The sequence below is a fragment of the Caretta caretta genome, chromosome 7 (assembly GCF_965140235.1).
Source record: "Caretta caretta isolate rCarCar2 chromosome 7, rCarCar1.hap1, whole genome shotgun sequence".
NCBI classification, from domain to species: Eukaryota; Metazoa; Chordata; order Testudines; family Cheloniidae; genus Caretta; species Caretta caretta.
In genome coordinates this window covers 25,498,050-25,518,509 of record NC_134212.1, presented here as the reverse complement: position 1 = coordinate 25,518,509, position 20,460 = coordinate 25,498,050, and the positions used below count along the sequence as shown (strand labels likewise).

Sequence of the window (20,460 nt, the reverse complement as noted above, 5' to 3'; positions counted from 1 at the left end):
TGTCTTTTTCTTCATCTGGGGAATTTGGCAGACCTCACTGGTTGCCCCTGCCTGAACTTTCTTACTCTAGGTAGCTCCCCCGCTCTAGCCTAGAGAGGGCCTGCAGAGAATGTGTCTTTCCTCCCTGCAGCTTCCTCCCACTACTCTGAACTCCTTTGTGAGAAGCTCTGAGTCACTCCCCAATTATGACTGATAGATAATTGATTTGCCCTCAAGTGGAACGAGGTGAGCTAAATAGCCTCTACTCCAGGGGTTCTCAAACTGGGGGTTGGGACCCCTCAGGGGGTTGCAAGGTGTGATAAATGACTTGCGGGGTGGGGAGCTCCCTTTGATGAACAGGCAGCTAGCTATAAAATCAGCTGTTCTCTGCTTGCTTTACCTGTAAAGGGTTAAAAGCCCCCAGGTAAAGAAAAGGAAGTGGGCACCTGTCCAAAAGAGCCAATGGAAAGGCTAGAACTTTTTAAAATGTGAAAAAAACTTTCCCTTTGTCTGTTGTTCTCTGGAGACATGGAACAGCAATGCTATAAGCAGGAATTCTGTGTAAAGTTTGAACCAGATATGAAAACCATCAGATCATACCTAGAACTACAACCCAAATATGTAAGTAAATTAGGAATGTTTAGGAAGAGGCGATTTGGTTTATTTCTTTATTTTGGCTTTTGGATCTGTGCTAACCCCAGATGCTTTTGTTTGCTTGTAACCTTTAAGCTAACCCCCCAAGAAAGCTATTTTGGGTGCTTAATTTTTGGAATTGCTCTTTTAAAATCTAGCAAAAGCCTAAGTTCCAGATGTAGTTTCTTCCTTTTTGTTTTTAATAAAATTTACCTTTTTTAAGAACAGGATTGGATTTTTGGTGTCCTCAGAGGTTTGTGCATATGCTGTTTGATTTGCTGGTGGCAACAGCTAATTTCCTTTTTCTTTCTCGGCTCTTCCCCAGGGGGTGGGGTGAAGTGAAAGGGTTTGAGGGTACCCCACAGGGAGGAATTCCCAAGTGCTCCTTCCTGGGTCCAAGGGTTTTTCCTTTTTGCATTTGGGTGGTGGCAGCGTTTACCAAGCCAAGGTCAGAGAAAAGCTGTAACCTTGGGAGTTTAATACAAGCCTGGAGTGGCCAGTGTTAATATTTAGAATGCTTGCAGGCCCCCACCTTCTGCACTCGGAGTGACAGAGTGGGGATTCAGCCGTGACATGAGGGTATTACATGGGGGTTCGCGAGCTGTCAGTCTCCACCCCAAACCCCACTTTGCCTCCAGCATTTATAATGGTGTTAAATATATTTAAAAGTGTTCTTAATTTATAAGGGGGTCATACTCAGAGGCTTCCTAAGTGAAAGGGGTCACCAGTACAAAAGTTTGAGAACTACTGCTCTACTCGGAGGCAGCTAATGAGTCTCAGAGGACTGGTCCCATTCCCTCTTGAAGGGACCAGACACCCTGTGACACTTTCAAACAACTCTTCTTTCAAAATGGAGGGTAAATCTAGCATGCACTGTAGTTGCCTATGCAAGTGGATATCAGCTGGAAAATTGGTCAGTGTTTATACTCAGTGCCAACATCTTCAGGTGTTGTCAAGTATAAACGCAGAGAGAATGAAGACAAAGAGTAGAAGTTCACATAATCTTTTCCCTAAACATTTCAATGTAGAGGGGGGCTTTTAAAATGTGAAAATAGAAATAGTTTAGTAGTGGTTTACTACATTCTTAAAATGTAATCGTTATGAGCTAACAAAGGAGGTACTCCATGATACAATTTAGACTTCATTTGGGCATCGTTCTCCCTCTAGAGCTGAAGACTGAAAAGGATCTGTTAGCAAACTGCTCAGATAAAGCCTATTGACCAGACACATTTCACTAAACTCTTGAATCTATGTAGGGTTTTCCAGAAACTCTGTGGAGCAAATCTGTTAAACACCTTTAAATATTTGCTAAATAAAAATATTTATTACCTTGCTTTCATTTTTAATATAGACTTTCTTGCATCAAGAATAAAAACTTAACATATGTAAGCTTTTAGATTTCTACAAAGCAAGTATGAGCAGGCAGTTAAAGAGGGATATATGCAAAATCATGCTGCTCTGTGTTGTTGCTGAATATACAGTGCAATCAGGGCCCCATGCGCTTTTACAAGGACCCCTAAATTCCTGTGGTAGTTTTCTCACCTGGATATACCCTTCATTCCCATCATCCCTTCCCCAGCCCCCCACCCCCACCCGCACAACTATGAAACATAGCTGAAAATACTCACTTGTAAAACCATTCAGTTATTTTTGACAGTGATTGTTTCTGAGGATGGGTTTTTTGCTAAGATGCCCAATTGATCCAGCTCTGATCCCTGGGCCTCAGCTCCCATCACATTGTCCAGAAGGCAATCTCATAACCTCCTTTTCTCATGCGTGCATGAGAATGTGGGGGAGCTTGTAGCCAGCTTCAGCAGCTCACCTCCCAAACTCTTTGGGCCTCTGTTGCTGCACTGTTCTCCAAGTAGAACAGCTGGCTAGCCTATAAACTCCTGGCTACAAGCTGAATTCTAGCTTGGGCTCCAAACAAGAGGCAGCTGCAAGAAGTTTCAGTAAGGCAGGGAGATAGAAAACAAAATATTGGGTGCTGGCTGCAATATTCTGGAGGTAAATTCTGCTGTACGGTGTGACTTTCACGGCGGGAACGTGGTGGTAAGAAAAATCAGCTAAAATATTTAAACAGGTTTTTAAAACTACAATATACTTACTAATGTTTCTTTTTTTTCTTTTAGTGGATATGTACAATAAACAACATCTCTAAACAGATATACCTAAGTGAAAACCCTGAGGTAACTTTGATCATTTGTTTTACAATATCCAAAACTAACCCAAAGGAATACATTTAAATTTAGATGTGTATTCAGTTTAAGAGATCTGCTCGACCTAATTTTATAGTATGAAATTAATTTGAATGTGTCTTACATCTCAGACTAGAAATTTTTCATGGCAGGAAATGTAACTTTGTTTTGTAAAGCAGTGCGTGTATTGGCAGCACTATAAACTTTTATAAGCAAGTAATATACATTTCTTCCACCTGAATGCTGAAAAGAGGGCACGTTAAAAACTAACATTACTGAAAACATAAATAACATTCTAAAAATTGGTTTTCATGAACTTGTGTCTGTATTTTGCTTACCACAAATCATTGTGGTGAGCAGTGGAAAACTTCACTTTCTAATCGAGCTGACCGTCAAATAATCCTATGAATAGGGCCCTACCAAATTCACAGCCATGAAAAACGCATCCCGGACTGTGAAATCTGTATATTATAGGGTAAAAGCACACAAGAGACCAGATTTCACAGGGGAGACCAGCATTTCTCAAATTGGGGGTGCTGACCCAAAAGGGAGTTGCAGAGGGGTCACAATGTTGTTTCAGGGGGGTCGCAGTATTGCTGCCCTTATTTCTGAGCTGCCTTCAGAGCTGGGCTCCCAGCCAGCAGCCGCGGTTCTCCAGCTGTTCTGCAGCATCGCCATCAGCAGCAGTGCAGAAATAAAGGTAGCAGTACCACAGCCCCACCTACAATAACCATGCGACCCCACGACAACTCCTTTCATGGGTCAGGACCCCTAAGATTACAACAGCGTGACATTTCAGATTTAAATAGCTGAAATCCATGAAATTTATGATTTTTAAAATCCTATGACCATGAAATTGACCAAAATGGACTGAATTTGGTAGGGCCTTATCTATGACAAAATTAACTTAGTAACAGTTTGTGTAGGAAGGAGGCCATGCATGGAGCTAATCAAAGTGGTCTTGATCATTCAGTAGGTGGCAAAATATAACTCCGGTTATTCAGAGGTCTTGGAGGACACCCAAAATGTTAGTAAATTTGGGTAATTGGTTGAATAAATGCTCAGACTTCTTACTTGCAACTGCTAAGTCATTCTCACAGGTGATGTTCCTGCTTTCTGCTAATCCTGTGGGGTATGAATATAAATCAAATAAGATACTCTTCTGCCTCAGGCCTTTGGCAGGTGCAGTGTTGTGAAGTACCAGAATGGTAACCTTCCATTGATCATATTCTAGAGTTGAGAACTAGTGGAAGCATAATATACAGGCATTATATCAAATTGTACATGAATCCACTATGGAACCATGAAATATAAGCTCCTCATTAAGTACTGGAAACTTGACAAGTGTAGATCTGCCAGTTCAATAACAAACAAAACAAAAACGTTGCTTGTGATACCAGTTTTCAATTTTTGGACTAATAATGAGTTTGTGGATAATAGCAAAGCTATTTGTGTGACCATGTCTAAATTAACTAAACTGTAAATAGGAAACTAAAGGTTTTTGTTGTCCCTACTATGCAGTCACTAACATCAATGAAACAAATGTGAGTTACATACATGTATATTTTGATGAATACAGAGTTGGGGCCATATATCATCCTGGTATTAATAGGTGTTGCCACTGATAGGAACATGGGGTTCCAGCATAGATTTAATTTATAGTTTCTCCTATTGCATGTAAAATTTAAACTGAACATTCTAAATTGAATTTGAAGAGAATGTTTTCAGTTACCTTTTTTCTTTTAATTACGTAGGAAATTGCTGCACGTGTAAATCAATCAGCTCTGGAGGCTGTCACCCCCTCTCCATCCTTCCAACAGAGACATGAGAGCATGCGGCCAACAATGTACATTACGGAACAGTTGGTCATTTTAAGAGCACATTTCTAATGGGTGTCTGGTGAAGGCTTCTAAAATAACATGATTTGCAGAAAAGGTTTCAGTTGTCTACAGTGACTTTTAAAACCTTTAACAGGATAAAAACAAGTTCTTGAACAATGTAGCAAATGCATTTTTGATAAATATTTTAATGTTCTATGATGTACATTAAGAAATAAATGATCCAGCACTGTATCCAGTTTTGGTACTTTACCATTTAAGCCATGTGACTAATTTGTTGGCTTTTGACAATCTTGATTCAATTTTCCTCAATATTTCTAACAATTAGCATCAGACTTCTAGCTGTAGGATATTTCACATTCTAGTATGTGAATGCCGTAACAGTGATGAGAGAAAGTAGTAAATGTTTGAAATTGAATCTAGACTGCATTTCTTTATACTTTGTAATGATAGTATTGTTTCTCTTAAGTTTCTTCTAATATTTGTCTTGTTTTATTTTTCCCAAGTTTCATAATATTATATTTGTGTCCACCGTGGAGTTTCATTTGTTATCTATAAGCTTACATCGCTCTTTGTTTTGTTTTAGACAATCTCGGCCTCCAACAGCTCGTACTAATAGCTCTGGGTCTTTGGGATCTGAATCAGCAGCTTTATCAGCACTTTCCTTGGATTCCCTTGTTGCCCCTGACACACCGATACAATTTGACATAATTTCTCCAGTTAGTGAAGATCAGCCTGGTCAGGCAAAAGCCTCAGGGCAATCGGGCAGGTAGGAGAAGCAATGGAAGAAAAATCCTTGTATTTGTCTGTTTTACAATTACAGAAACGAAAGTAAGGAAAGTGAATCCAGCCAGTAACTCCATCATGTGTATTTTCTTTGCTTTGACGTTTTTTGTGACAAGTATGCAGAGAGCAGGCCTGCAAAACAGTATCTTTTTCACGCATAATTGTGAAACTGCCAAGTATTTACTGTAAATTCAAGATGTAGTTTTTCAGTTTTGCAGCAGCTTTTCTCACCCTGTTTAACAGCTTATGCTTCATAATCATTTGGTTTTAAAAAGTATATTTTCCTTTCCTATTGCTTGCTCGCTCAGCACCTTGGGTATTTCCTCTTGGAAACTCAAGAGAAATTTGGTAGCCCTGCCTCCAGGTGGTGATGGCATACTGATGACACTCTTCCTAAACTAAAAGGTGAGTGAAAATGATCTAGGCTTCTAGAGCAATCGTAAACAGACAGGTTGAGAATTGCCTTACAGTTCTCCCAAAATATAAAACAACTTCTTTCTTCTGCTTGTTTTTGTTTGTTTTATTTTCCCATTCAAAATAAGATGCCTGATAAGATACCGTGCATTGCCTTTACAGAACTGTTTGTACAGAATTCAAGTTAATTAATCTTTGTTGTTGATAGTAGATCCCATTCATCTGAGGGAAACTGAAAACTATTTTGTGACTTAAGTCTTTTTTGACTTAAGTCTTGTGACTTATGGGGTGTTGTCTTACAAAAAATATTTGATTTGTGAGTTTGACCCCCATGTTGGAGTGTCTATTACCAAAGAGAAGAAACTTAGAGTTCACACAGAAGAAAATCGTGTGATGTACAGTATTCAACTCAACTCATTTTTCCTTTTTGTTAGAAGAATAATGAGACTATTAAACAGTGCATCAAATTAAGTACAACATATTGATTAAAATAGGTTGATAAGAACTGAACTGGATTCTAGGCAATGAAAAGCATATAATAGCGTCCCCAAAAACTCATGTCAACAAAGATATTTTTTCTATCATATATATTCATGATTTTGTCTCAGGTGGGAAAGATTATATAGAGATGCAGTCAATATTTCCCTAAAAAGATTTTTAAAAAACCACTACTCCATTTGTATAGATTGGAAACATGCTATACTTGTCTTAGTACCATTATCACAATACTTTTTTAAAAATCGTCACTGTGTTTCAGGTACAAATATGAAGTACATCTGTTAGGTGATTTTTTGCATTTGATTAGACCACAAAAAGCTTAGAATTTATTCTCTCCATACTGTTCTGATTCTGAGGGACTGCAAATGTCTGAGCACCAACAAAATCTGGTTGTGGGAATTTTCCTAGGTATATTTGAACAGATGAACAATCTTTTTTGGGACTCGCCATTCTTCTGTACATTTTTTGCCATGCAAACTTTAGTTCAGAGTTTAATTATTTAGTTCAATGATTATCCAAAGTTCACACACTACTTTTGATTAGTTTAAGTTAACATTTCATTATTAATTTAAAGATTAACAATCCCATCTCATAGGCCACACAAATAAAGAAGACGGACTTATTCTGTATTACATATCAAGGCAGATGTTGGATTTATTCTAAAAATGAATTTTAGGACCATATCAGACATTTGGAAAAAGTGACATCTTCACTTTTTTCCTGGTAAAAGCTGATATGAAATTTAACTCTTATTATCAGCTGTCCTCATTGAGAGTTTTCAGCAATGCCAGTTAGCCAAGAAAATATCTTTCCTTTCTCCTTGAGAGCTTCAGCTAGTTCCCCAGCTCGAAATTTTCTTTTTACATTACTTTCCTTCTCTTGAAAAATGCAGACTGGAAGCCTAGAGTATTTTCACTTTATTATAATTGAGAGTAATTATGTCTCTTCTGAGAGTCAGATATAGCCACATTTCTCTTGACCCTCTAGGAGTAAAACCCCAGGGATGTTTTCAGAGAGCTGCATTTGAGACAACACCAGTGACTTCCCTGTAGCAAGTAATTCAGCAGCTTGAAAAAGTGGGGAAAGGTGTGCTGTTTTCAATTAATCTCTTAGAGGACTAGCTTTTGGCTGCGCTTCCTGAAGCTGTTCAATGAGACTTGAAATAAAACTCTGTCTTTTCAAAAATTAACAAGATTAAGTGATTCATTGGGGTTGTATTTATGTGCAGACGACAAACTCAAATTGCATTCCTACCACAACAGTGGGACAGATAGCACCTGATATTTCCTCCCCACTCCCCAGATCCTGCGCTCTCCACTCAAATGCAGCAGCTTGTGTCTTAAACCCACATCTAGTAAGTCTGTCCTTGTGACTCATAGGTGGGCTATCTATTTTGATCCCAATCGGTGAAATTACTATGTTGCTTTATTTGATGTAGAATGAGTCTAGGTTATATGTCAATGGCTCTTGCACTCTGACTCCTGGTTTAATGTTTTAATTTTTTAATAGACGTACAAACCCATTTGGTGAATCTGGAGGCAAAAAATCTGAGACAGAAGGTAAAACAGGATTTCATTTAAGTACAAAATATTCTTGATTGAGATACTCTTCAAAACTAATTTGCTTTTTATAGAAGCTATAAAATTAAGACTTGTATGCTAGTATTCAGTTAAAGCATACTTGAGTGCTTTCTTCATCTACAGCAGATGTGTCTAAAATAACTAGCTCAGCACCCATTGCTGGACTGGTGGATTGCATTAGCACATACTGCATCAGATGAGTCAGGTGAGACTACAGTCTGGAAGTCTAACTAGTTGAGTCTTTCATGTTCACTAAACCTAAGTGAAAAACTTAGTAGACAGATGTGTATCTTGCTGTTTCAGTAACTGCATCTGTCATTCATAAACAAATATTGGAAGTATAATTTTGAGTTAGAGTGTGGGTTGGGATTTTGTTTATAATATTTTACTAACTTAGAAATCCTTCTTCTGTGATTAGTCATGGAAACAGTAATGTTTAAATAGGAAAACCCAGAAATGGTTTGGTACTGCTTATTGAATACTCTTATCTTCTAGATTCCATTCTTCACCAGTTATTTATTGTAAGATTCCTTGGCTCCATGGAGGTTAAATCTGATGAAAGTCCAGATGTTGTTTATGAAACAATGCGCCAAATACTAGCAGCCCGGGCTATCCATAATATTTTCAGGATGACAGAATCACATTTATTAGTCACTTGTGACTGTTTAAAGTAAGTATCCTTCCTAAATTTTGCTGAAGTTGACTTTCACAAATATATTTTCAAATGATCCTTTCAATTTAGAAAATTTACTGTGTGATTTGTTTGTTTAATTAACATTTTAGGTTAATAGATCCACAGACGCAAGTTACAAGGCTCAGGGTAAGTAATTTAAGTGCTAATGTTAAAGCAACTAATTCATTTTTTCTGATTTTTATGTCTAATTTTGTTTGAATACAATTTTCATTCTCTTAAATATCAACGATACTGTGTAATGAGATTTCTAAACGATTTCCCACAAAACTTAAGTTATCAGTTTACTGAATTATGTATTAAAATGGCTAAGTGAAAGACTGTTTTCGGTGATGAATTAATTTGATTAAGTAAACATTTCAAACAGTGCCTTTTTCATTATTTGAAATGGCAAGAGCATAATAAAATTGGCAAGATAGGTTTTTGTAGTGAGTAGTAAGTACAAAGTCAGAGGTTAACATTAAGGGTGGGATGTCAGTTACACGAGTCAGGAAATTCGAAAGGCGATGGCTCTAATGCATTATTAAATTGGCCATGTTGCATGTCTTGTATGTGACATGTCTTATGGTCAACTTATTTTTATCTCTAAAAATTAATAATACAGAGTAATGTCTTGCATTCTAAAAGAAATCAATGGAATACTTGACACAATATATTCAGTATGGCCACGTTAACCTTCAGTAACAACCTTAACTTTTTTATTTTTGATTTGTTTGCTTAATTTTTTTAGTCTGTATTGCATGAACAATAATGCTTTAAATTTGATCGCTGGGTCTTTTTTAGAGAGCTGAAGAGAAGTAATTGTGTTAAGTGTCTTAAGGACTCCTTAATAAATGAAGCATGTAAAACTTCTCAATGCTAAAAGCAGCTGTGCATTCATGAACTCTCAGGCCTAAAGTGCAGAGCTGTCTTAAGGCTGTAAGCTGTTAAATGTGAACTAAGGCAATTCATCATGTGCCCAGGGCTCTAAACTGTTTTAGTATGAGGGCTCCAAAAAAAAAAACCTAAATAAAAAAAAATTATGCTGTAACTGTTTTAACTTTGAGCTGTCATAATTTTAAAACTAATTTAAACTATTTTCTTCAATCTTGGGTTGTTTTCCATTTTTTGTGAAGTTCTGAAAAGAACCCAAGTTTGAAATTTCTATCTTCAGCCTTTTTTTAATTATGGGAGTGCAAAAATGTCAACTGAACATAATACAAAAAGTGTGTGTGTGTGCGCATGCACAACTCAAAATTCGTGAATGTATTCAGGTCATAGTTTTCAAAAACAGTCCATCCTTCGACTGAGACCACATATTGAAAATTTAGTCCCAGAAGGAATTTGTATGAGAGAGCTGAGTATCTGAAAAAGTGTGTGCGTGCACATGCCTAGAAAAGAAACAGGAACTCAGACTTCACTGTAACATTTGTTGTATGCAAATGCTATACTACTCTCTGCACAATGTGTGTTTTTGAAAGATCTGCATGTGTTTGGTCACTGAATGTTTTTGATAACCTGTTTCAGTTTGCTACAATGCCAAAAGCATTATCCAGCAATTTGATCAGGTATAATGAAATTCTTTCTGCTGATCATGTCCATTTATTTTGTTGTTTTAGTAAGCTACAGTATATCGATATCTGGTATTCAAAGATGTATAGACCAAACTTTAAATTCCCATTATTTCATCCTTTTTTTGGCAGTTTCCTTTGCCAAGTGTAGTCTTGTATGCTACACACCAGGAGAATAAACGCCTTTTTGGATTTGTGCTTCGGTCCTCAGGAGGGAGAGTTGAGGGCCATACAACATCTGTCTGTTATATATTTGAATCAAACAATGAAGGGGAAAAGGTATTACAGTACTATGTTACTTACACTTTTATCTTGTTTCAAATTTGATGTGGATTTCAAGGTCTTAGCTCTCATTCAAGTTGTATGAAGAAATTTTTAGAAGTTTGTGTTTTGTTTTGTTTTGTTTTGTTTTGGTATGTTAGGCGGTCAGTCCAAGGATCTGAAAGTGCTTTAATACTCAGTCTATTTGAAGTTGTGGAAATTTTTCTTAATTTTAAAGGAATATTTATTTTCCATACTTTCTGAATATTCAATTTGTTTCTATTTAGATTTGCGACTCTGTTGGACTGGCAAAACAGATTGCTTTTCATGCAGAATTGGTAAGATTCTTAAGTAGGGAAAAGGGGTGGGTGTGTGTGTGTGTGCGTGCGTGCGTGCAAAATGCAGTATGTGAAGTATGTAGATAATAGCACTGTGTCTGGCAGCAATCTGCAGATTAAGAATTTCTAAAGAGTCTATTGCATAGTATCTAGGTGATATTTAAACTTGTCAAGAAGTGATAAAGATTTAATAGGTTTCATACTAAGACTGATTGGAAAAGGGTATTGCAGATAAAGTTTTTGTTCATTTCAGCAGAGATAAGTCTTTTAAGGTAAGAATAATGGTATACATACTTAGTTATATCAATGTTTGATTTAACGATCTTAAGGAAACTCCTACAAGGTGGCAGTGTTTTATATATCCCAATTTACAAAGATTAGCCTTATTTATATCTTTACTTCTTTAGGATCGTAGAGCATCTGAAAAACAAAAAGAAATAGACAAAGTAAAGGAGAAACAACAGAAAGAACTCAGTAAACAAAAGCAAATTGAAAAGGTATGTCTCATGATTACTTATAGTACTAATATTTTCTTATTCATTAACCTTCATGTTGTCTTTCATAGCTCTTTACCCCAGACTACATTACATTCGTTAGTAGAAAAAACACGGTGGGCTTGATTTTGCCTGGAAACTCTGTCAATTTGATTTTTTTTTATTTGCTAAATGTAGTAAATTTTGGATTTTGGGATCTTAGTATGTTTTAACTATGGAAACATTTTAGGATTAAATCTGAACAATTTTATTTCTGCTTCACTTCCTGAATCTAAACTTTACTAAAGGTTAAACTTTTTAAAAAATTTCCATGTGGTTGGCAGCGTCCTTATAATCAAGCTCTTTGTGGATGATGATGGTGTGTCAGTCTGTAGGCTAAAGGCCTCATGTTTTCAGTGCTGATAGTCAGCTTTGCAAATTCATGCCTCCCTCTAAGCATTGAGCATACCTTGCTACCACAGCAGTGGACCCCTTGATCTGATGCTGTAAGTAAGCTTTAATATTTTAAATTTTAGTCTAGATCCTGACTGAAGCAACCTGAGAAAACATGCATGTAAGATACAACAGATGATGTATTCGAACTCATCTTCGATAGAAACCGCTTTTAAAAGTTTAGCGTTTTGAAAAATGATTGACTTTTACTTGCAACTGGGGGCAGACTCAAACTGTAACTCTAAAAATATTGTTAACCTAATCCACCTCCTCTCCTCCCCTGTTACTATTGCATTGTTTTATTGACTTTAAAAAAAATTAACAAACAATAAAACTCCAAAACCAAATAGTCTATTATGAAATTTTATACATCAGAGATCATAAATGTCATATTGTATTTCAAAGTTTGTGTTCTTCTGCAGTACTGCTTGTCCGTGTAGAATTGAGTTTGCTGGGAATAGGAATACATTACTTAGAATAAAATGTTTTCTTATTAGTTGTTCACATAGAGCTAGCTGCTGCCCAGGTAGATAAAACTGATGATTAAAAATAATTTTTAATTTAAATTAAATCTAGATTAATTAAAAACACGTATTAAAATTGTATTTTAAATCACGATTGCCTATGTTAAGGCCTATTAAAATAATTTTTTTAAAGAAAATTAAGCAGTATATGTTTGCTGCAAGATTTTTCTTTTTAAAAAGTCAAACCACTTAACTGGTGGAAGTCGTATAGATCCAGTGTTTGACAGCAGTCACCTCTTCTGCAGGTGCAAAGAATATTTTCTGCATCTCAGTTTATTCAACCAGTTCAGTTCAATTACTGGTTCATTCAAAGTTCAGAAACCAGTGGGAGTTGAAAAAGCAGAAAAGTTTGTTTTCCTCTTTAGGTCTATGAATAAAAACTGGATGTGAGAGAATGAAGTCTACTAGTTCTAAAATCTTGAAGGACGCTCTGGTCACCATCAGTTCAGTTCACTCACTAAAGATAATACTTCAATAAATCAGTTAATTTTAAATGCAAAATGTTTTGATGAACTTTTTTTATGTATCCAATATAGTTAAGGTAGTTTTATTTAGTTAATTTTAAAAAAATTAAATACTGTTTCTGTGCATTTAATTGAATTTGAATTTCCATCCACATAGAATGTGATACATCACAAGTAAAAAAAATTAATATTCATCTAGTAAATCAGAAATGCATCATTCACTATTTTCTAAAATAATAAATATACAAATTAAGAATCTGAATAAAGGTAAATTTAAGGTACATAATTGCTTAAATAAATGTTTGTAGATATACTGTATCCTCTTGATTAGCAAAACTAAGCGCCAAATTTAGCCTAAAAACTGAATTTAGTTGCAAATTAACACTTTGTAATGGTTACTGCTACCAAATGACACATCAACCTCTTTTAGGGAAATAACTAAAAAGTACAAATGCAAGACAAGATTAAAATTGATTATTTAAATCAAGATTTGTTTTCTGCTTTAAATCGTGATTTAAATCCATCTGCACTGGTCACTGAAGTTATTGTTCTTGGTTTCCCATAGAATCTTTTAAATTCCTCTCTACAAGTTGCCACTGCATAGCTCTAAATAAGATAATTTCCACTCTTGCAGAGCGGCATTGGAATTCCTTTTCACTATGGAAAGTTCTGAAGTGAATATTTTTTCCCCTTCTCTTCCTTCCTCCCTGCCTCCCATATTAGGACTTGGAGGAGCAGAGCCGATTGATAGCTGCTTCCAGTAGACCCAGTCAGAGCAGTGGAGAGGGACAATTTGTACTCCTTAGCAGTAGCCAGTCAGAAGACAGTGATTTGGGAGAAGATGGGAAGAAGAAAAGAGAGTCCGAAGCATGAGGTTACTGATCTTGTTAAAACTGGAATCTTTGGACGTATTTGTGGTGAAATGGCACAAATTACACAAGAAGAGAGAATGGAAGTGGAGGGTCTGCTTATTATATAGAACACTTAACAATATGCTGACCAGATTATACTTTGTTGTTTTTTCTTTTAAACATTCATTAACTAACTCTGCCTTTTAATGTAAATATATACCTTCCATGTGTCAGAAAGAGGCATGGTGACTTGCCATGTTTGCTACAGAATTACATCTTCGACTTCTCTTAAATATGGAAACTTTTTTTCACTTACCTGGTTATGCAGCTGACTGTTCTGAAACAAAAATTCATCTTCTGATTGGGCTTCAACAGTACACTGAAATATTGTTCTTTAAATTGCTGTACACAGAACAAAAGTGGGCTTTGAACTGAAACAATGCTAAGCTGTATCTAAATACTGTTGCAGAGAATTTTCTGGGTTTATAAAAAAAAATTAATCCTCAATAACACCAGATAAATGTGCAATAGTTTTAGATAGATGAGAGAGAGAGAGATTATAATTTTTGTTTTATGTTGAATTGGATGGTACTGTCTCTGTTTCCTTTTTAATATAACTTAGGACACTTTATTGGATGGTAAAAAAGATTTTACTCCATTTAACCTAGATAAGACTTAGAGGGATGTATTTGCATCTTGGTGCATGGGGAATTGTGTTATAAACCCTTTCACTTCAAGATGAGAATACAGTGTGTATACCCCTGAAAATAAAAGTACCACATTCTCAGTTCTCTGTCATAGGACTGTAGTAACTGTCCAGTACTTGGGGTTTACTTTATAATAAAAAGTATGTTAACATTGTGAAAATGTTGGATTGAACCAGCTGTTTAGAAGATCTTCAAATACCCACATGCCTTGGAACCAGTTCACTAAATTTACTAGAAAGAGGTTGGGGGGGGGAGGGGTTTGGGTCATTGCATGTAAATGTATTTTTCAAAAAATATTTAATAGCGATAGGGTGCAAGCATACAAATCATACTTCCTATCTAAACTGCTTGAAGCATCTTTCACAGGTGTCTGCTTACAGCTCTTAAGCCTGATCTCCGTACTGCTGCATGATGTACATAACTTATTTTGTACTATATCAAATGTGCTTTGACCTTTTCATCCTGAATAGGAAACCAGTTAATGTAAGAGAATTTATTTATTTTTGCACTGATTACTGTATATAGTGAAGTCCAATGAACAGAAGATACATTTATGTATCAGTGTCAGGGAAAATCTAGTGTAGTACAGTAATGCAAGGAAATGTACTAAACATGAAAATACAGCTGTACTTCTGGGTCGGTTTCAACTTATGTATATTTTCCAGTTTATATAAGGCTTTCTACTTGTTCTAAATGTCATTTCTTATTCATTATACAAGTTATTGTATACAGCCATTCCCATGAACAGCTATCCTCCAATCTAGAAGACTGCCCATTTGTTCCTGCCAACTTGAAGATCCGAAGGGAGCATATGCAGATTTTTCTCCCTGTTCCCGATCCTAGGCTTATAAAAGGATGGTTGGCACCAGGAATTTTGGACTTTCTATCTCTGCAATTTGCACTGGCTGCTTACATTTCTGACTAACTTTTCTCACTTATATTTCTTCCACCAGCATCACCTTCTTGCAGACCAGGTGACCGTCTACTTCACACTTATTGTATCTTGCAATCTGCCTCCTCTACCTGTTTAAAATCCAGCTAAAAATTTCCAAAAACCCACAGAAAGAGTATGAAATCATGTCTTTTCAGTTTCTAGTTTATTAAGTGATCTAGTTATCTCCCTGTGCAGGATTGCTTAGTGGGTTGGCCAGTTTAAGCGTAACACCCACCACACTTCATGTGGGAGACAGTATCAACTTGAAGTTTTCTTGATATTCAATTTAAAATTTTCCTTAAGCTTTATTGCATTATTCTCATTGAAGGGATATTTCAGAGAATTGGGATTGTTTGCTCCCTTTGCTGTTGGGACTTTCATACCAATCAAAGGGCTTATCTGAACACTACATAGAATTAGTATAGCTTGTTACATGGCTATTCTGCCTGTATCCTTTTGCTGGGGTAATTTCAACCCTCCTGACATGGTATTGTAGGGGGGATGCACAAATTGTGTTCAGAAGGCTGTGTTATAACCTAGATAAATATCTTTGAATTACAGATTGACCTTCTTTTAGTTTAGATTTTGACTAAAGCTAGAAACAAATTATTTGCCAAAAAGGAACCGTTGTTGGACTCCCATCTATTTGAAGATTTTGTAATACAGGATTCCCATTAACTGACTGCACTAATCCTTAAACTTGCCTGCAACCTGGCAAACGGCCACAATTTACCAGTTTGGCCAGGATAGGGTTCCCATTGGTCTTTAGATGACAAATAGCATTGAATTGGTATCTTGATTCTCAAAATTGTAGTGCAAACATCCAGTCACAGCTGGAAACAAAACTAAGCCTCTCAAATTTAGATCCTACAGAAGGACTATAATAGATCTCAGGTACCTTACCTGATGTGATTGTCAATGAAATGAGATGGCACCCTGGACCTAGAAAGAAATATACATCATAATCTTTATATCCTTTTTGGAAGCCTACAGAACTCAGATGCATCCAGATTAGGTCAAGGCGGCAGCAGCACCTGGAAAATATGCTGTACCAGGAAATACGGGACCCAACCTGGAGGAGACTAGGGAGCAGGCCCATGCCCCCAAACCCTTCTGTCCATTCTTCAGCATGCCATGTTTACAGGACAGGAGAGATCCTGGTGTGATGCCAGCAAGTAGCAAGCAAAATAGGGTGGGTCTTGCTCCATTCAAGGGTTTTGAATTTTCCCAGCTCCCAGCAACTTTAAATCCTCTATCCTGCCTGACTCATGATCTACCAGAGGGGCCATTAAAAGCCTTGGAAATTAGCCATTTAATTTTTGATTATCAGCTTTGTTTAATTCATTCTCAACCTTTCTGTAAATTAAACAAGACACTTCAGTCATGATAGTCAAAGCCTAATCTTTTTCTACATATTTCACAAAAAACATTTTAGGGGAATGTTTTTTAAGAGTTTCCAAAAACATTTTGGGATTATTTTTCCTTATCCCTTAGATTTAAAGCCAGCTGGCTTAGTTATCCTGAGTCTAGCTGTTCAGGGCTCACAGGGAGCCATAGATATTTAGACTATTTCATCTCTTGTTAAATTACCCTAGCATAAATATTAGACTTACTTAAACTTGGAAAGGCTCTACAAGGAATAAGAGGGGTGTGTGTGTGTGTAAAATTTATTATGGTATGTAGGTCTTTAAGATGTGACCTGATATATTATTGTATCTCTTCCATTTGTTTCTTAGTTTCTGCATTTAATGTCATGTTAGATCAGAGGTGGGCAAAGTGCGGGCCACATCCGGCCCACGGGACCCTCCTACCCGGCCCCTGAGCTCCTGGCCTGGGAGGCTCACCCCCGACCCCTCCCCTGCTGTCCCTCCCTTCCCCGCAGCCTCAGTGCGCCGCACTGCTGGTGCAATGCTCTGGGCGGCCAAGCAACGCAGTTGCAGAGCCGCGGCCTGACCCGGTGCTCTGGGTGGCACGGCTGTAGCATCACCAGCCATTGGCACTTCAGGCAGCGTGGTAAGGGAGCGGGGGAGGGAGGAGGGTTGGATAGAGGGCAGGGGAGTTGGGGATGGTGGTCAGGGGGCGGGGGTGTGGATAGGGGGCAGGGAACAAGGGGGTTGAATGGGGGCAGGGGTCCCGGGGGGGGCAGTCAGGAAGGAGAGGGAAGGTTGGATGGGGCAGTCAGGGGCAGGGGTTCCAGGGGATGTGGGGGGCTGGATAGGGCAGGAGTCCTGGGGGGCTGTTGGGGGTGAGAAGCGGGGGGAGGGGGGGTCAGATAGGAGGCAGGGACCAGGCCATGCCTGGCTGTTTGGGGAGAGACAGCCTCCCCTAAGCGGCCCTCCATACAATTTTGGAAACCCGATGTGGCCCTTAGGCCAAAAAGTTTGCCCGCCTCTGTGATAGATAAATCGTTTGAGCCTGATAGTTGAGGAGCAAGAAGCATCTCTTTTTCTAGCACCTTAGAATGATTCTTTCAGCCACTAAAAAGAAGCTGCAAACCCATTTCTTGATGTTAGAAGTATCTTAAGAAAGGAATTGAATAAAGTGGCTGATGCCCAGGAAAAGGGAGGTGAATGAGAAGAGAGGTCCTTATACTTGGTAGAACAGTTGCATTGCCTACAGGGGATTAAAAACAGATGTGAGGCGATCCAGAGAGAGCACTGAAGGAAGTGGAGGTAGCAAGAGTAGAGTGCATGCTGAAGGAGATTAGGGGGCTAAAGTGAAGAGGTGGAGGTGAGGTCAGGAATACTTAGTTTGCAGTGCTTGAGAGATGGGGTGCCTGGATCTGTGACCTAGAACTACTTCAAAGCTGAGAGGGGTTTGCCCCAGTTACCCCTGGTAAAACTACCCAACCCTCTCCTATATGGGGCATGTACTGGTAATTTTTTACAAGACCCTGTATCCCCTGCCCTCATAGCAACTAGGAGTGACCATTTTTTCCTCTGAATTATGAGTTCTCATTGCACTGAGCCACGACAGGGCACTAGTCTCATTTAAGGTATATCTACTCAGCAAAAGCTATTCAGGGCCTAGCCTACTTGACTTAGTTTGAATCTAGCTAGCGTGAGTACAGTAGCAGTGAAAACAGCGTGCCATGCGTGAGCAAGCAGAGTATATACACAAGGTCTATGCTGGGTTTGTACTACTTTCACTGAACCCTCATTGTGCTGTCTTCATTACTACTGTTATCCACGCTATCGGGATTCAAGCTAGTTCAGGTAGACTAGCCTGTGCACAGCTTTGTAGAGGTACCCCTACTTTGGCAGTGAGTAAGCAGGTAGGGCTAGTGAGCCTTCTGACATGTAGTCTGGAAGGGATCACTGCTAAGGGAGATGGAAGTATGAAGAACTAGGCCAATTACTAGTAGACAGGAGTTGAAGGATAGATCAGCTCTGTGGTATAAAGCAGATTAATAAGGTACCATCCCGCTCTCATGAAGGGTAGTATTACCTTTGACCTTTATTGTTACATAGCCTATGTCAAAGTAGCTGTTTGGCCATGTAGAGTGGATTTTACCGAGAAGAACTTGTGTGAATGTGTGTGTGTGTGTTTCCATATGTAATTGCTTCTTTCAAACCGGGTTTTCAGGTTAGCTTCTGGGGGCTGTAGGAGGTGATTTTTCCATATATAACAGACTTTGGAACCATATTTTGTGTAAAATTTGTAAGTCAATTATTAGGGGAAAGTGTTTTTGCCAAGATTTTTTTTTATTTTTAATAAATGCCAATGTTTGAGTGGAGTGCAGAGACTCTAATAAGTAGTTTTTTTTTTTTTTAAACATATAAGCTCCATGTTCTTAAATTAGCTAATTTGGAATGGCTTTTCCTACATTAATGTTTGGCTATGGTTGGTAGATTGCTATCAAAGTGCACGTTGGAATAAGATTGAAATATTGATTAGAAACTCTTCATTCGGTTTTCACTTCTAGTTAAATACTCTGCCTGCCCATCTTTCTGCTACTGGGTGAATTATATTATCTATAGCACCTGAAGTCATGGTCCTACAGCAGGTGAAACCAGTATGTCTGGCCTTTTAAAAGCTCAGTTACGTAGAAATAAGAGTTTAAAAACGCCATTTAACACACATACATTGTGGCAACAGTGTTGGTTAGAATTAATCATCTTTTTATTGCTAAATTGTATCCTCATAGTTATCACCACTTAACTAAAAAATAATTGGTTAGTATGCTTGTTGCATGGTGTAGATTTTAATTTTATTCAGGTGAATATCCAGTTTTATTCATCTAAGAGGTAAATGTGACAGACCACAGTAAATCCTGATGATCACATGTTTCAGGGTAACCTTGGTATTGTTACATACATTCTTCATGTATGTAAGGATGGGTGTTTATGGTTATGTAATGCACTGTGTTATACTGTGTGTATATCCCCATCATAGTCATGAAAAGTTTTTCTTTTGACACTGCCATTCTAATCAAGTTTAAAAGGTCCACGCATTTTTGTCCCCTCAGGAACTGAACACAGTCAGTTAAGATAAACTCATGTAGTCTATTACATTGTTTCTGAGGTCTGGAAGAGAAAATCAGATGAAACATTGTCAGTAATCATGAGGCTGGCACTGACTCCATGTTTTAACAATAGGCATTAGCTGATTTATTCCTCTTCTGAAATCTAGTTGATTGTGCTCAATTACATGAGTGTAAATTCAGAGTAATTCTAGAGATAATTATTCAGTGAATTTACTCTAGATATGCTTGCATATAAATAAGCAGGACTTGGCCCTATGTGTATGTTTAGTGTTTATAAATTAGAATTGACATTTGCACAGAATTTAAGAAGAAGGTAGGGTTGTTTAATTCGTGATTAATAATCTCATCTGAAACATTAAACAAAATGTCTCTCCTGACCTGCTGGTAGTCTATTTTTCACTTTTGCATAATTTGAAGATAGATTTACGGCGTTGTTTGTTTCACTGATTCCAATTCTCACAGTACGCACTGTATTCCAGCACTCCCCCCTGGGAAAAAAACCCTTAAGCATTTGTTATAAGTGAGAATAATAAATCTGTAATCTTTCTTTAATCACAACTCCTACAAGTGAATTCCTTTTCAATTCACACACAAACAAAAAGACAGTCATTGCCTGCGTCTTACTCAGCTTTTTTAAGACAGAACTTTTTCATATATTCAGTGAATTCAGGAAAGACACATTGTCCATTGTAATAATTGACCTTTCTTACTTTGTCCTTCCTACCTTGCTCTTTTTCACAAAATCTCTGTTTACTAGAACTCCCAAAGTTTCTTTACAGGCAGTAAGGTAATTTTCTTGTGC

General features: G+C 37.5%; 1 protein-coding gene across 2 annotated transcripts in view; it reads left to right on the top strand.

Annotated features, from left to right (window-relative positions):
- APPL1 (adaptor protein, phosphotyrosine interacting with PH domain and leucine zipper 1) overlaps positions 1-16,561 on the top strand; it is a 52,168-nt gene extending 35,607 nt beyond the window's left edge. Inside the window, exons 13-22 of one of the 2 annotated variants that reach the window (XM_048856743.2) lie at positions 2,745-2,801; positions 4,565-4,656; positions 5,235-5,417; positions 7,856-7,905; positions 8,422-8,596; positions 8,710-8,746; positions 10,300-10,446; positions 10,716-10,766; positions 11,174-11,263; positions 13,404-16,561. In XM_048856743.2, coding sequence (XP_048712700.1) covers positions 2,745-2,801; positions 4,565-4,656; positions 5,235-5,417; positions 7,856-7,905; positions 8,422-8,596; positions 8,710-8,746; positions 10,300-10,446; positions 10,716-10,766; positions 11,174-11,263; positions 13,404-13,553 — 1,032 coding nt within the window. In that variant the 3' untranslated portion in view covers positions 13,554-16,561. Of the gene's footprint in view, positions 1-2,744; positions 2,802-4,564; positions 4,672-5,234; positions 5,418-7,855; positions 7,906-8,421; positions 8,597-8,709; positions 8,747-10,299; positions 10,447-10,715; positions 10,767-11,173; positions 11,264-13,403 lie in introns of both variants that reach the window. The other variant, XM_075130318.1, reaches the window with a different exon arrangement.
- The last annotated feature ends 3,899 nt before the right edge of the window (positions 16,562-20,460 follow it).